We start from the raw sequence: 15801 nt of genomic DNA on the forward strand, positions 1-15801 counted from the left end.
CCTGGGAAGCCTGTCGTCATTTTTTAAGTTCTAAGCACCAAGTCACAATTTTACTGGGTTCTTTGGCCTTGACCAGGGGCCCAGTACTGCAAGATCAACTCATTGACTTAATGAGAGTTGAGGGTGCTCCCTAAAAGCAGTCAGCATCTCGCAGGAGCAGGCCCCAAATGCATGTGCTGTAGTTGAGGGGGAAAATCTACTGTCATTCACCACTAAGGGCTTAACCTTGCTCCCATTTCAATGACTTGGGCCCCAAGAGTGAGATTTCACTTATCTCCTTGAGCATATTTCCACATCTTCGATAGATCTGAAATAACCCAAAAATTCAAACTCAAAAAGGTCAAAGGATGCGGTAACACTCTCTAGATCAAGGTATTCACCTCTGTCACTTTCAGAAAGCCTGCCAAATCAGCAATCATATTCCTGTGAGTCAGCATAGCACCTTTGGGGTTCCCTGAAAAGAAAAAAACAGCATTAATAAAAGACCCTGTAGGAAATTTTCAAAGGCTTCTAAGACCTGGAGATGTTAAAATTCTTTTCAGTGTCCCTTCCTGAATTCTAAAATAGCAATTTTCACAAATGAGTTGTTTCTATGCAATAAAATATACAAAGAAGCTTGAAGTGTTTCAATATAAACACACAGAAGACCAATAACATGATTTTATTGCCCATTCTCTGGGCCAGATAGTGTGAATCAGCCATTGAATCAGAGGATTTAAGAATGATATGCAACTTTTTATAAAGTATTACTGTAAAATGAGCATAGCATGTTTTAACTGAAGGTTTTCTTCTCTGTTTGCAGCTGCTCAAGATACCATTTGACACAGAGACCAGTCACCGAGATTTTGGCTAAGAATGAGCTCTTAACTTGAAGGTTTCTTTGGCAGTTCACAGACATTAGCACCACTGTCTTCTCTAGTCTGAGTTTTGGCTTCTTCATGGCCACTTGAATAACGTTTCTGATGTTCACACCTCTCAATACACCAAAGTGTGGAGATTACTGGGTAACACACAGCGCCACAGGGCCACTGATAAAACTGCAGCACTTCTTACCCCTAGGCAAATAGAACACAGTCAGCACAGAACATTAAATACTTCTGAGCATGTAAATAATAGAAAACACCTAGCATTGATCCATTCTCAGGACCATGGTCAGGAGGAGTAAAGGGACTCCCAACCTTGAAGTGCTAGTGACTAGGACTTGACATATCTTCCTTTGCCTCAGCACCAACCCTCTTCATCACTCTTAAAGGGGACTAGTCACAGAGTAAGTTGCTACTCAGTGTGAGTACAATTGTCAGAAGTGGGCCCTATTTCCCCTCCATAAATGGTAAGTAGATTAGTTTTAAAATCAGACTGAGCCACTGTATTGTACTTCCTGGGATGGGCTGGGTGGAACTGGCCCTCAAAGAAGCCTTCATTCTTTAACGAAAAGTAGATGGAGCTGTTTGTCATATAACAGGTGCATGATGAATCAAACCATGCCCTGTTGAATCCCACTGAAGTAAATGGGCCTGCCCAAACTACACGTCCAGGCAGAATTTGCTCCCTGGATAAATGAATCATGCCCCTGGCATTTAGAAGGGGTCTCAGTGGCTTGGAGGTTAATGTATCAGGCTATCTTTTAGGGACTGGGCTTCAATTCCTCTTCAGTTCACAAACTTTGCAGGTACCATGCCACTCCCTCTGTGGATACTTCTTCAGATCACAAAGACCCTGCACAGGTCAGCACTATCAGCAGTTACTGCCCAGGAACAGCAGGGGTGTTGAGCTCAGTTAGAGCTTCATGGGCAAGACTGCACAATGCGTGTTCTCTTCGTTCTCCCTTCATTGCATGAACACCAAATTCACCCAACATTCAGACGAATTACGTGAACCCTGAACACAAACATTTGCCACTGAACATATTTATTGGAATGAACTGGACATTTATAACATGTAGAGTATTTTAGAACATGTCTTTAAACAGTGTTCCAAGCACTTTAATCCCATCTTTAAAACCAAAAAATTTTTACCAAAAAATTGGCAAAGTTACTATATCACATAGAAAGAGTTCTAAAATGTTGTACTATTTTGGTGTAACGTACATGCATGCCATTCTGTTTCATAACCCATAGTCAGGGAGAGAGCTAACCGTTCTGCCACCAGCAAGTTTCAGTGCTACACACAGACTGTCAGATGCTTGCTTGATAAGGCAGGTTTTCTTATAAAGTACGAATATATTCATGGGTGGGGGAAAAGGCAGCCTCACAGGCATGGGAATCCAGACAGAAAGAGAATTCTATGAGCCAAGCTAAAAAGTAGATGTGCATAGGAGACCAAGAAACTGCTCGTCTTACATTGTGTGTCTTGCCAAAAAAATTTTTCTCAAATCAGCCTGTACAATTCAGAGGGTAGCTGTACTTCCACAGAGTTGACTTCAGGAGAAACTTGTGAATGCACCAGTCCACTCATCCATTTCTCGTTCAGACCAGCAAGAGAAACCTGCCCCCGTGAATTTTTCTTCAAAACAATTATTAGATACTCTTCCTTAGTTTGATTACCTCGCTGAAATGCATCCTAGATTATATATATATCAATTAAGTGTTTTTCTTTCAGTACCCAGCGAGAAATCTTCAGACATCCTGGGAAATGAGATGGATTCTTAGTTTCTTTCAAAACTTGAATTCACTTATTCGGTCTGTGAAGATTTTCGTTGCATATTCAGATAATCCAGAACATCTGCTCGGTTTGCTCAAACCATCATCATCACCATTGCAAATAGGAAATTCGGAAAATATATCCCTTCCTTCCTCCCCCTTTTTCTGTGTGAATAACAGCTGAATTCAGTGTCCCAGAGTATTTGTGACACTAAACATATCAGAGAAGAGCACCAGTTTTCATAACCTTAATCACCAGAAGCCTGGGACTATTTGACAGAATGTCCAGGCAAACAGAGTTCACTTTGCTACAAGTCCTTTCCCAGAACTCATCCTGGATGGAACAACAGCATATTAGTGATATAGCTTTTCCTCCCTTTATTTTTAAATCATTCATAGATTCATAGATATTTAGGTCAGAAGGGACCATTATGATAATCTAGTCTGACCTCCTGCACAATGCAGGCCACAGAATTTCACCCACCACTCCTGCAAAAAACCTCTCACCTATGTCTGTGCTATTGAAGTCCTCAAATCATGGTTTAAAGACTTCAAGGAGCAGAGAATCCTCCAGCAAGTGACCTGTGCCCCAGAGGAAGGCGAAAAACCTCCAGGGCCTCTTCCAATCTGCCCTGGAGGAAAATTCCTTCCCGACCCCAAATATGGCGATCAGCTAAACTCTGAGCATATGGGCAAGATTCATCAGCCAGATACTACAGAAAATTCTTTCCTGGGTAACTCAGATCCCACCCCATCTAATATCCCATCACAGGCCATTGGGCCTATTTACCATGAATATTTAATTACCAAAACCATGTTATCCCATCATACCATCTCCATAAACTTATCGAGTTTAATCTTAAAGCCAGATAGATCTTTTGCCCCCGCTGCTTCCCTTGGAAGGCTGTTCCAAAACTTCACTCCTCTGATGGTTAGAAACCTTCGTCTAATTTCTAGTCTAAATTTCCTGGTGGCCAGTTTATATCCATTTGTTCTTGTGTCCACATTGGTACTGAGCTTAAATAACTCCTCTCCCTCTCTGGTATTTATCCCTCTGATATATTTATAGGGAGCAATCATATCTCCCCTCAACCTCCTTTTAGTTAGGCTAAACAAGCCAAGCTCCTTGAGTCTCCTTTCATAAGACAAGTTTTCCATTCCTCGGATCATCCTAGTAGCCCTTCTCTGTACCTGTTCCAGTTTGAATTCATCCTTCTTAAACATGGGAGACGAGAACTGCACACAGTATTCCAGGTGAGGTCTCACCAGTGCCTTGTATAACGGTACTAAAACCTCCTTATCCCTCCTGGAAATACCTCTCCTCATGCATCCCAAGACTGCATTAGCTTTTTTCACAACCATATCACATTGGCGGCTCATAGTCATCCTATGATCAACCAATACTCATCATTAAAGTATCCTCTACTTGAATTTGCTTCACAGAGATGACAGCACAAAATATCCTCAAGATAGCACAGCACATGGACACAGATGCACGACTGAGGAGTATCAACAATGGTAAGTGATTCCAGGCAGTTAATCAATAACCAGAATATGACAGTCTTCAGGTGTCACTTCAGTGAGGAGCTTGTCTGCCACTTCTCATATGACACTTCTCATCCAGTGTCATTTCTGAGCCTGTAAATGGCGGCTTATTAGGGTGCCCAGATGTCCTGATTTTATAGGGACAGTCCCGATTTCTGGGACTTTTTCTTATATAGGCTCCTATTACCCCCCACCCCCTCTCCCGATTTTTCACACTTGCTGTCTGGTCACCCAACTGCTTATACCAAGTTAGGATCCATGAGTTACTGGTGAATTCTGCTGAACCATGGAAAGCCTTCATCAACATCCAATTGGCTCTGCTGGAGATAGGTTTCCTTGGAAGATTAGTCACTGGTCTGTACTTGAAAAACTGAAGGGTGTTTTTTCAGAGCAGTCAGCATACAGAGTTGCATAAAAATGTTTCATGTACATTTCCACTCTTAGCAACAACCATTGCCTCATGCGCAGTTAGGAGTTGCGTTGACAAATCAGGAAAAAAAAAAATGAAGGTGAGTCCAAACATCTCAGAGTCAACCTCTCTCTTCCTTCTGTGAAGGCATTTTGTATGTCTGATCCTATGAATCATATACAAAAATTAAAATCCACTCCTGAGTTTACTTATAAACATCCTCTCTGAGCATGGAGGATCCTACAGTTCTTCCTTCAGTTGCTGTCCCAACTCCTAGAGGATGTGTTTAGTGTCTGGAAAAGGAGTTCTGGACACAGCTCTGTGCACAGAATGTGAGTGCAGAACCTGAGTTGCCCAGGGGCTCGCGGCTGAGAAGTGAAGTGATTTCATCCCCCATGCATTGGCTGAGCAGACTGCGTCCACAACATTCTCAGCCCAGAACACAGCAAAGGCTCTGTGATTGCTGTGTTCTGATTGCCTACCATCGTAGTGTGTCATTTTACCACTAGTCTGTCAGGCTAGCCTCTGGGACTCATATATGTACGGTGGATGCCATTAAACTAAAAGCAAATACCTGACAGTTATAGTGGCTTTGCCGTGGTTTGTCCAATATTTAGAATGTACACCACCGTGAGGCATTTATTCCGTACCATGGTCACTCTTTACTTTATAAAGGACACTCATTATAAAGTTCTTAATGGAACAAAAAAACCTCCCTTCGTTCATTGGTTTGCATTCTCTGCAACGTAGAACACTTCAGGTATAACTTCCCACAGTAAAACATATATGATGCAGAGGAAAAAATGCTTTTAATAGACTTGCAGCCTTAAATACTGTATTTGGAATTGATAAACACACTTACCTATTCTGCAATACACATTCTCCCCAGTAGATGGCAGGTCACAGCCTAGACTCTTGTGCTGCCTACATTCTGTGCTTATCAAGCAATAGACAATTCTGTTCTTGGAAGGTAACTCAGAACAAGGCCGTTCAGTTTCAGTTGTTGACTCTTGCTTGGCTACCACAAAGGAAGCCATTTTGAGGACACAAGTGGGTAGTACAGAGTGATAGACAACCCCAAGAACAGACAGTTAAAGAAGTATGGGCTGGATGATGGATAGAAAGCCGGCTAGATCATCAGGCTCAACGGATAGTGATCAATGGCTCCATGTCTAGTTGGCAGCCGGTATCAAGTGGAGTGCCCCGAGGGTCAATCCTGGGGCCAGTTTGTTCAATATCTTCATTAATGATCTGGAGGATGGTGTGGATTGCACCCTCAGCAAGTTTGCAGATGACACTAAACTGGATATGCTGGAGGGTAGGGATAGGATACAGAGGGACCTAGACAAATTAGAAGATTGGGCCAAAAGAAATCTGATGAGGTTCAACAAGGACGAGGGCAGAGTCCTGCACTTAGGACGGAAGAATCCCATGCACTGCTACGGACTAGGGACCGAGTGGCTAGGCAGCAGTTCTGCAGAAAAGGACCTAGGGGTTTCAGTGGACGAGAAGCTGGATATGAGTCAACAGTGTGCCCTTGTTGCCAAGAAGGCTAATGGTATTTTGGGCTGTATAAGTCGGGGCATTGCCAGCCGATTGAGGGACGTGATCATTCCCCTCTATTCGGCATTGGTGAGGCCTCATCTGGACTACTGTGTCCAGTTTGGGGCCCCACACAACAAGAAGGATGTGAAAAAATTGGAAAGAGTCCAGCGGAGGGCAACAAAAATGATTAGGGGGTTGGAGCACATGACTTATGAGGAGAGGCTGAGGGAACTGGGATTGTTTAGTCTGCAGAAGAAAAGAATGAGGGGGGATTTGATAGCTGCTTTCAACTACCTGAAAGGGGATTTCAAAGAGGATGGATCTAGGCTGTTCTCAATGGTAGCAGATGACAGAACAAGGAGTAATGGTCTCAAGTTGCAGTGGGGGAGGTTTAGGTTGGATATTAGGAAAAACGTTTTCACTAGGAGGGTGGTGAAGCACTGGAATGGGTTACCTAGGGAGGTGGTAGAATCTCCTTCCTTAGAGTTTTTAAGGTCAGGCTTGACAAAGCCCTCGCTGGGATGGTTTAGTTGAGGATTGGTCCTGCTTTGAGCAGGGGGTTGGACTAGATGAGCTCCTGAGGTCCCTTCCAACCCTAATATTCTATGATTCTATGACAGATGTGGACAAAAGAGTGGTATTTTAATCAGTATTTCAGGACTAAAGTGCATTTCTGGAATGTGTTCCTAATCCACAGATAACTGCTGCATGCTGCAATATGAATTCGGATTGGTGCTTGAAGAACTCTTGGAAGAGGATTAGCTCTAGGTTTCTATTTTTGCCTTTCTATTTTGAAGTGTTATGCTTTTATGTCATGGTGGATACTGGGAATAAGTATCAGTTATGCTCTTTTTTTTTTACATCTGCAGAGAGAAATTTTTAAAAAAATCCAACAGATACACACAGAGTACATTTTCATACACTTGGAAAATCATATTGCCAAAATATATTATTTAAGGAGTTACAAAAAATAATTTTTCTGCATTTTTATACCAGTGTAGTCTAAGTTTTTTATTTGATTATAACTTTATATATATTTGGATGTAACACACACACACACACACACACACACACACACACTTAATAGACATAAAACAAATACCATTGTTCTATAGATGCCAGAGCGAGATTGTGTTTATACATGGTGAGCTGTATTCAGAGTGAGTTTGGTAGTCTAATGTCATGTATTTCGATTAAAATGTCTGTTCTGTTACCTGTAGTGCCACTAGTAAAACAGACAATTGACAGATCTTCTGGTCGAGGAGGCTAGAAATACACAAAGAAAAAGGAAAATTTTATAGAGTCACAGGTCAGCATCATCATTAGCCTTTGTGCTCACTTCTTTATTGAGCCAATAATATCTCAACCCTGTCCTTTTGATTTTTTCCTGGAGTTTTCAAACACACATAATGTAATTCTTCCTCTGGTACATTTATCCATTTGGTCTAGTTTCCTTCTTTTCCCCTAGGTTTAAGTGCGTTAAAGGAGTGTGCTTTAGTGTGACGAGTCCATCATGCAAGATTCTTGCCTACTTATAATATGCTATATTCCCTAATGAAAGAAAACCACAGTCCTCAAGCTTCTGCATGACAGCTGTTTGAACTCCTTGTTAAAAATAATATTTAAGCATTTGGCCCCTTTGGGGATTAGGACATCATTTGCTAACAGATCCTGATCTTCTTCATCTGTGTTTGTTATTCATGAGTGTCTCACAGTTGGGATGAATAATATATAGATGATGAGTTTGAAAACAGCTATCTTCTATTTGTTATTCATGTCATGCGTTGGGTTCTCTAAGTCACATGGCATTTTTTCTGGTCCCTAACTGGATGATAAACTTTTTATTAAGAACAACAACAAATATTGTTCTAATTTCTGGCTGAATGCTCATTCATTCTAAAAATTAAGGACATTTTTGGAAGGTACCAGCATTTGCACAAATAGCCACAAGCACCAAATACATGCAAGTAACAAATAATAAGACTGTAGGAAATTAAACTCAGCATTTTTACCTGTAAAGTATTTGGAAGTCAGGTTTCTGTCTACCATGCATCCAGCCTTAATCTGACAATGTAGTTAATATGTTTAAATGTTTGGGGGCCTTAGTTTTTGGAAGCCCAGTTTGAGACATGTTGGGCATAACTTTCACTGCTGAGTGCTGCTATCTGCAATTGAAGTCAATAAGATCGGTGAGTGTTCAGCAGCTATGAAGATCAAGCCCTGTGTGTGTCAAGTTGGGCCACCAAAAAGTAACACACCCAGAATTACAGGCCTCTTTTGCATAATTGGCTGTGAGTGCACCCAGCAGTACCACAGTCATTCTTAGTAAAACCATACCTAATTCAACAGCTTTCAAAATGCTCTTGACTGGTGCTGCCGTGGTGCATTTTTCAGTTACAGAAACCCCAAGAAGTCTCCAAAGGTGGCGGTAGTGGAGGGATCCACTCATACGCATCGGGTAAACTTTGCTAATTACCATTTAAATATTATACTTAATATTAGAATTGAATCCGGCTACACATAGCTGGCTCTGCAGGGATGACGCACGTCATCTTCCACTTGATCAGAAGATAACTCATGACTGTGCTGTGGCCACCCATTGTGATTTGTCTTTTCTGGTTATTGTTTTGTTTCCTAAGGAACATTTACTGTGAGTTGACGTGCTGTGGAGTGTAAAATTAGACACAGTGTCACCAAGACCATGAAGGTGACTTGTGTCGGCACATGAATCCTATTCTTCTGTAATTCTGCAACTGATGTTTTAGGGTCCAGTCTTACAGTGTAGGAAGTTCAATAGGTAGACCTCTAAAACAAATGTACATGTGTAAGTGTTTGCAGGACCTGTCCCATTTTTACTCTGTGAGAACACCCCTCGCTGTAGTACAAACAAAGCCCTTTGATTCCTAGTATGGCTAATGACAGTATGCTGAGCACTTTAAATGGTAGTGTCAGGGAAACAGGGGGTTTCAGTGCAGTCAGGACATGTTTTCCTTGTGGGGAGATTGTCTTGGAAACAAGGACAGGAGGTGAATAAAAGGGAGTTCTGCTACTAGAGATTACATCAGAGTACTAGCTCTTAGTCTGATTTGTAGGACTGAGTGCTCAGAAATCATACAAGAACCAAATACAGTAGGAAGAGAAACAGGAAGATAAAAGGATTCGGGGATACAACTAATAAAGGGCTGTGAGTTTTGACCACTAGACTCTGCTGTAAAGGGCCACTCTCATAAAAGAATGAAAGTTATCCCTTATCCTCAAATACATCACAAGTCTCCACTGAAATAGAGAGAGGAAGCAACTCTCAGATAACAGTAACTTGTCTTTTATTATTGCAAGATTTAGAGATGTCCATATGCAAACCACAAAGGCTGAGTTAATGACTTCAGGGCTGAGTTAATGACTTCTGAGTTAATGACCACTAGGAGTTTTGCCTGAGTAAGGATTGAAGGTATGGACCCTTAAACTCCACAAAACTAATACCAGCCCCATCTGTAATTCTGTTCTTTGCTTTAGAATGTAGTAAACGAACATGACAGATTGACCAATCCAAGTCCAGCTCTAAAAAGGTGGAAGAATGAAAGGGGCAGTGCTAACAGGAAACCATTGGATTGCATTGTGCACACCTCATAAATAGTCTCTTCTCTAGTGAAAGGTGCTTAGGGCCCAATCCAAACCCAGTGAAGTCAACAGTAGAGCCACTTGAAATTTTTTCCCTCACAAAAGGTTTTTCCAAAGAGAAAATGCTTTTTAAAAATGAACCTAGAATATTCATTTCCAGCCACAAACTTAGCCTGAGGCAGTCACCCAGCCCCAATGCTAAACTTATTCCAAACTAGCCAACTGGGATGCACCCTACCTAATCAAAGCTAACAAGCCAGCCTCAGACCCAAAGGTAGATTTTTCTGGCCAACACATCTGAACCCTATCATAGCCAGAACTGGCCAGCTAAACCAACACCAAATGTCTCAACCTCAGCACCTATAACCATCAAAAGCCAGGATGGCCCAAAGGCACAAACTGTAAAAACAGAATGTCAACCAGCCTCAAGCCTAACTCTGGTCAGAAGCCATTAGCACACACCATCACTAGCCCTGCCTAGGAAAAGCAAGAAGGCCCAACCATAATATTCAACCATACTACTAGCCACAAACAAGCTTTGATCAAGGTAGCTCACTAAAGATAGCAACATAGCCGTGGTAGCAAGGGCAGGAGCACTGGATAGCAAGCTGAGTACATCACAAGAGACTGTCCTTGGATAGTTAGACTGTGCTGCCTAACTTTAGTCCAGGGCCCCCTGGCAGCCCCAGCCCTAGCCTGGGCCTCCCCGCAGGCCTTTACTATTATCATAGCCTGCCCTCCCATTCCCATCACGCCCAGTCCTACTCAGAGCCCTGTTGCTGCCCTACTCCTAATTGTCGTCTGGGTCCACGTGCTGGTTCTGACTAGAACCTTCATCTGTGCCCACATATCCAGCCCAGGCCAGCATTTGAACCTCATTTGTGTAAAATCAGGCTCCAAAAATCTTGAGATTGGGCTAAAAATCCTGGGATTATAATTTTAAAAAGAGTGTGGTTTTTATTTGCGGCTGGGGTTTAAACCATTAGGATTCACTCAGGACATGTTTTCAAGCTTTTCTCTCAATCAGGCTAAAATTTACTTCCCCCCCAAAAAGGAAAATGGAGATTCTTATGAAATAACATGACTCCAGGATCTGAGGCTTTATTAAAATCACCACATATGAGATTTGCAATAAAAAAGCCATCTCTCCCCTAACATTAACCCACATTTAATTCCAGGTTTCAGAGTAACAGCCGTGTTAGTCTGTATTCGTAAAAAGAAAAAAGAAAAGGAGTACTTGTGGCACCTTAGAGACTAACCAGTTTATTTGAGCATGAGCTTTCGTGAGCTACAGCTCACTTCATCGGATGCATAGCATATCGTGGAAACTGCAGAAGACATTATATACACACAGAGACCATGAAACAAAACTTCCTCCCACCCCACTGTCCTGCTGCTAACAGCTTATCTAAAGTGATCATCAAGTGATCATCAAGGAAGGCCATTTCCAGCACAAATCAAGGTTTTCTCACTCTTCCCCCCCCCCCCCCCACACACACAGACACACATACAAACTCACTCTCCTGGCTCACCCCTTTATGTTTACCATAACCCATGACTCCCTACTAGCCCCAACCTTATGTCTGGAGCTATTTGGTGGGCAAAAGTGAGACAGAAGATTGAGGTGGGTCAGTGTCCTGAGGTTCATGGCGTAGGATCACACTGCAGGTGAAGGTTACGAGTTCATGCCAGTTGACAGGCATCAGTTAGGTTAGGATAGAGGGCAGGCTGGAGAGCTTTGTCTAGTGTTATTGTTGGGATAATACAGGGGTCAGCAACCTTCAGCATGCTGCCCATCAGTAATCCACTGGCAGGCTGCCAGATATTTTGTTTACGTTGACCGTCCACAGGCACGGCCCCCTGCAGCTCCCAGTGGCCGCAGTTCACCATTCCCGGCCAACGAGAGCTGCAGGAAGCTGCAGGCCACAGGGACGTGCTGGCCACCGCTTCCTGCAGCTCCCATTGGCTGGGAACGGCGAACTGCAGCCACTGGAAGTTGCGGGGGGCCATGCCTGCAGACGGTCAACGCAAACAAAATGTCTCACGGCCTGCCAGCGGATTACTTTGATGGACCATGTGCTGAAGGTTGCTGACCCCTGGGATAGTAGGTGGGTCCATATTCTGATTAGGGTTTGAGTTAGGATTCAGGCTTGTTAGCAGGCTGGGGCAAGAGTTAAGGATGGGACCAGTTAGCAGATGTGAACAAGGATTAGGATTGGGGACGGATGGAGCTCTCAAACTAGGGTTAGGGATTGGGTTTGTATGTGGACCCAGATGAACCTATAGGAATCTAGTCTGAGATGTTTCCTGTTTGTTTCTGACTGGCAATCGAGATGTCTTAACTGGAGCCATTAATTATTATTACGTTGTTTTTATACTGTCTTATTGTTGACTTCTAGCTCATTTGCCTTTCATAAATGACACTATTAAATTCATGTAGTCTGAAATCTATTCTAAAGTCAGGAATTTTGTTTAGCAGTTTTTTGAAGATGGTTCGTTTAATTTGTCCTACTTATTCTCACACCTAGCATTCACAAAGCTCTTTAAAGAACACTGTAGAGTCTCATCCTCTATTATTGCTTCCTTGGGTTTATGTCCTGAAGTTCTAATTAAGGATTCAGGGGATATAATTTATGAAGCAAATAACATACATTTCAGCAAATGAGATCCACTACTCAGACCATTAGTAGAAGATAATGGAGCATCTTTAGGATCCTTCATTGTCAGTCACCTCCTACTGAGAAATATACCAGACACTACATTTAATGAACACGCAAACACAGGGCAGGGTTGGTGTGCCCACTCTGGCAAATTATTCTCTCTTTCATTTGTGAAATTTGTTTAAAGTAACTACACGCGATTAAAGGTTGGAGAAAAGAATGATTGGACTCACCACAGGGACACGCCGACTCTCACGGCCACAAGCCTGAAAGAATATTAACAAAATCATTTCCATTCTAACATATGCAGATTAACGTGCTTGTTAATAAACTGCAAATGACCAAGGAAGCTGGAGACAGAAGGGAGAAAGAAGAGCAGGAAAATCCTGCCCTGACATCTCTACAGGATCCGGTTTAGAACAAAGTTTAGTTGCAGTAAAACCTCTGAGAAAAATACATAAAACAGAAGAATCCAGCATAAAAGAGAAAAAGTAGCTGATCAATGTGTGCCTAATAATAATGTAACTTTATCCATGAGAAGCAGCTTCTTGCTTTAACTGAACATCCATCTCCTGAATTTCATCAAATAATATCTGAGCTGATTATTTCTGAGTCTAACATTAAACAAGAGGGATAGGAACTTCACCTCTACTTCCTGCATGGATTGGACCTGAACACCACATCTTTGCCCTCTTTCCTTTAGGTCCTTCTCAAAAGGGTCCATCAGAATAATAGACTTTAAGCTTGGCATTTCTCTTTTCTCCACATGATCCAGGAGGATTCTGGCTTTTTCTGGTTTGTCACAGATTACTGTGGAAATATCAGCTAAAAAACAAAAACAAAATAATTTTTTTTTTACTTAAATTTAACACTAGCTGCATCTTCACAGTAATCTCTGCTAATCAGTCTTTGACAGTCATCTTATATTTATACCGTGAGAGCTTGGAATATAATATATATTTTCTCTTAGGAAACAAGTACATTTTAGTATTTAACCCTAGTCACCATAAATCAACACTGAACAGAGCACATGACTGTATCTGAAACTGAATGAGTGGTAAGGCAAATATTTGTTTGTAGTACAAAGTGCATCAAACCGACAGCTACAATTATTTTAGGATTCAATTAAAAATATTAAAACTGAACCCCCCCTACCCCCACCCCCCCCCAAAAAAAACCCCAACCCTGAATGGTATGAAGTGGTTGTTAGAAACTCAAAGCCAAAATGATAAAAGGAACAGACAGTAGCACTGAGATAATTCTTCTCACTGGAATGATCTTGTCAGTGTCTGGTTGCTGTTATGAGCCTGAGCTATCCTGCAGCCACAGAAATAACAGCCAAGCTCTCCTTGAGCCAAGTTGAAATGCACACTGGGCCAAACCCTGGTCCCACTGAAGTCAATAAAAAAAGCTCTCACTGTCCTCAATTGGAATTGGCCATCTGTGCAACATGTAAGATGCAGTGGAAAGAAAGGGCATAAAAAGAGAAAGGACATTTAAAAAAAGAAAGAAATACATCCTCAAGTTGTGTCCGCGATTAATTGTAAATTGACAGTTTGCATCCGCAGAGGATCTGGCCCATTCTTTAAAAATATACATCAACCGAGTGTCCAGGAGTCTTGAGGAAAGTGATTATAGAACAAGAACCTTCCTTCTGAGAAAGCAGTGTGTATTCAGGAGTCTCATTTTCATATGAGTTATAAAGTTAGATGCCACTAAAAATCTGCCCTGCTTTTGCATTATTACGGCTCAGACCAGTCCCTGCAAAACAATTGTACAGCCTTGTGCTCAGTTTCTGGGCACAAGACGAAGTCTTTAGATTTTGCTCTTACGGTCCTGAGCCCTGATCTTGCAAAGTTTGAAGAAGGGGCTTAACTTTAAGCTTGTGAGTTGTCCCATTGGCTCCGATGCTTAAAGTTAAGCATGTGCTTAAGTGCTTTGCAGGATTGGGACCCTAGAACTTTAAAATTCTATTTGTAGGGAGAGAGAGTCTCATTTTTTTGGGAAGTCTATTACATAATAGAATTTATCCTGCCAGGCAGAAATCCCAGTAAGACAGGTGCAATGTTAAGGCTCAAGACCCATAATGTTCAAAATAAAATACATGCATAAAGTGAGGTTACTAAATGATACATTAATTGTTAGCACTTGTCACTGGAACAAAATAAGTAGTAATGGGCTAATGGTGTTACAGAGAAAATGTATAAGGGAAAACTTATAAACACTACACTCGGTTCAGCAATAGAACAAGCTGCAAGACGATGCATGGCTGCAAATATACAAAGTTTATCCATTAGGGATAATTTCAGAATAATAAAGCCGATCCTGCCATGATACATAGAGATATACTATATAACCCAGCTCAGGTCACTTCCAGCCAAAACAATTCACTGAGACAAAGCATCTGCCTTTAGGAAAGCAGAAGAGAAATCAGTCATTCTGCATAACAAAAATGATTTTCTGAAAACCTCAATGATATTTATGCATGTCTGTTTTTACCTGTGTTGATAATGTAACGAATGGCTCCATGGCCTAATGTGTCATACAGGGGGACCACCACCATAGAATAGGTATAACAACCCAGCTCAGAAATGATCCACTGGAAGGAGATGTTACAAAGAGAAAAGGGGTAAGGGATGAGGAGTGATTAAAACACTTAATGAGATTAAAATTTAAAGTGAGATCAAAACTCAAGAATATTGTTAATACTGCATGAGGTTACAGCAACATCTCACCTCTGGACGATTTTGTGCAAAGATCCCAATAAAGTGACTTGTTGATTGTTTACATCCCTGTTGGAGTAACCCTGATCCTAAAGCTTCTGCTCTTTCAAAGACCTAAAAGTGGGAGAAAAATGGATAAGAGAGAGGAATGTAAGCAGCAGACACAAATGAAACCTAATCTACAGTGGTGGGCTCTAATATTAGTTTGTTGGATAACACATAAAACAGACTCTGGTCTCCTGTAACCATTAAGGAACTCATGACACTTTTGGCATTCACCCTAGAGCCCTGGCTAAATTCCAACTTGAGCAATTAAATTCTGCATACTTAAAACTCCCCCATCACGTGAAATTGTTTTGATGCTCTTTATTTCTGGTCTTAGAGCTAATCAGTAGTTTATTTATTTCAGTGTGCATAATACTTTGAGTGCTATTACATGGCTGCCCCACCCAGAAGTGGCTGCATAACAGTGGTGAGTGAGGCAAAGTAATCACATTTGATCAAATCTGTACACCTTACACACGAGTATGCCCACTGAAGTCAGTGGAACTACTTCCATGAGTGAAGCCATCAGGATACAACCCAGGGTTTGTAATTCTCCAAAGCTTTGGCTTGCGAAAGATGCTCTGTAAATCAATACTATTACTAGTCAACACTAAGCT

The 15801-nt window shown here is 41.7% G+C and overlaps 1 protein-coding gene across 6 annotated transcripts in view; it reads right to left on the reverse strand.

Annotated features, from left to right (window-relative positions):
- The window catches only part of ACSL6 (acyl-CoA synthetase long chain family member 6), a 107073-nt gene that overhangs the window by 23505 nt on the left and 67767 nt on the right, over nt 1–15801 (reverse strand). For all 6 annotated transcript variants that reach the window (XM_074960472.1, XM_074960473.1, XM_074960471.1 and 3 more), the window contains 6 exons: nt 15152–15253; nt 14916–15015; nt 13063–13241; nt 12650–12682; nt 7353–7404; nt 381–454 (listed from right to left, as the gene is read on the reverse strand). In XM_074960472.1, coding sequence (XP_074816573.1) covers nt 381–454; nt 7353–7404; nt 12650–12682; nt 13063–13241; nt 14916–15015; nt 15152–15253 — 540 coding nt within the window. The remainder of the gene's footprint in view (nt 1–380; nt 455–7352; nt 7405–12649; nt 12683–13062; nt 13242–14915; nt 15016–15151; nt 15254–15801) is intronic.

The sequence above is a fragment of the Natator depressus genome, chromosome 8 (genome assembly GCF_965152275.1).
Source record: "Natator depressus isolate rNatDep1 chromosome 8, rNatDep2.hap1, whole genome shotgun sequence".
Lineage (NCBI taxonomy): Eukaryota > Metazoa > Chordata > Testudines > Cheloniidae > Natator > Natator depressus.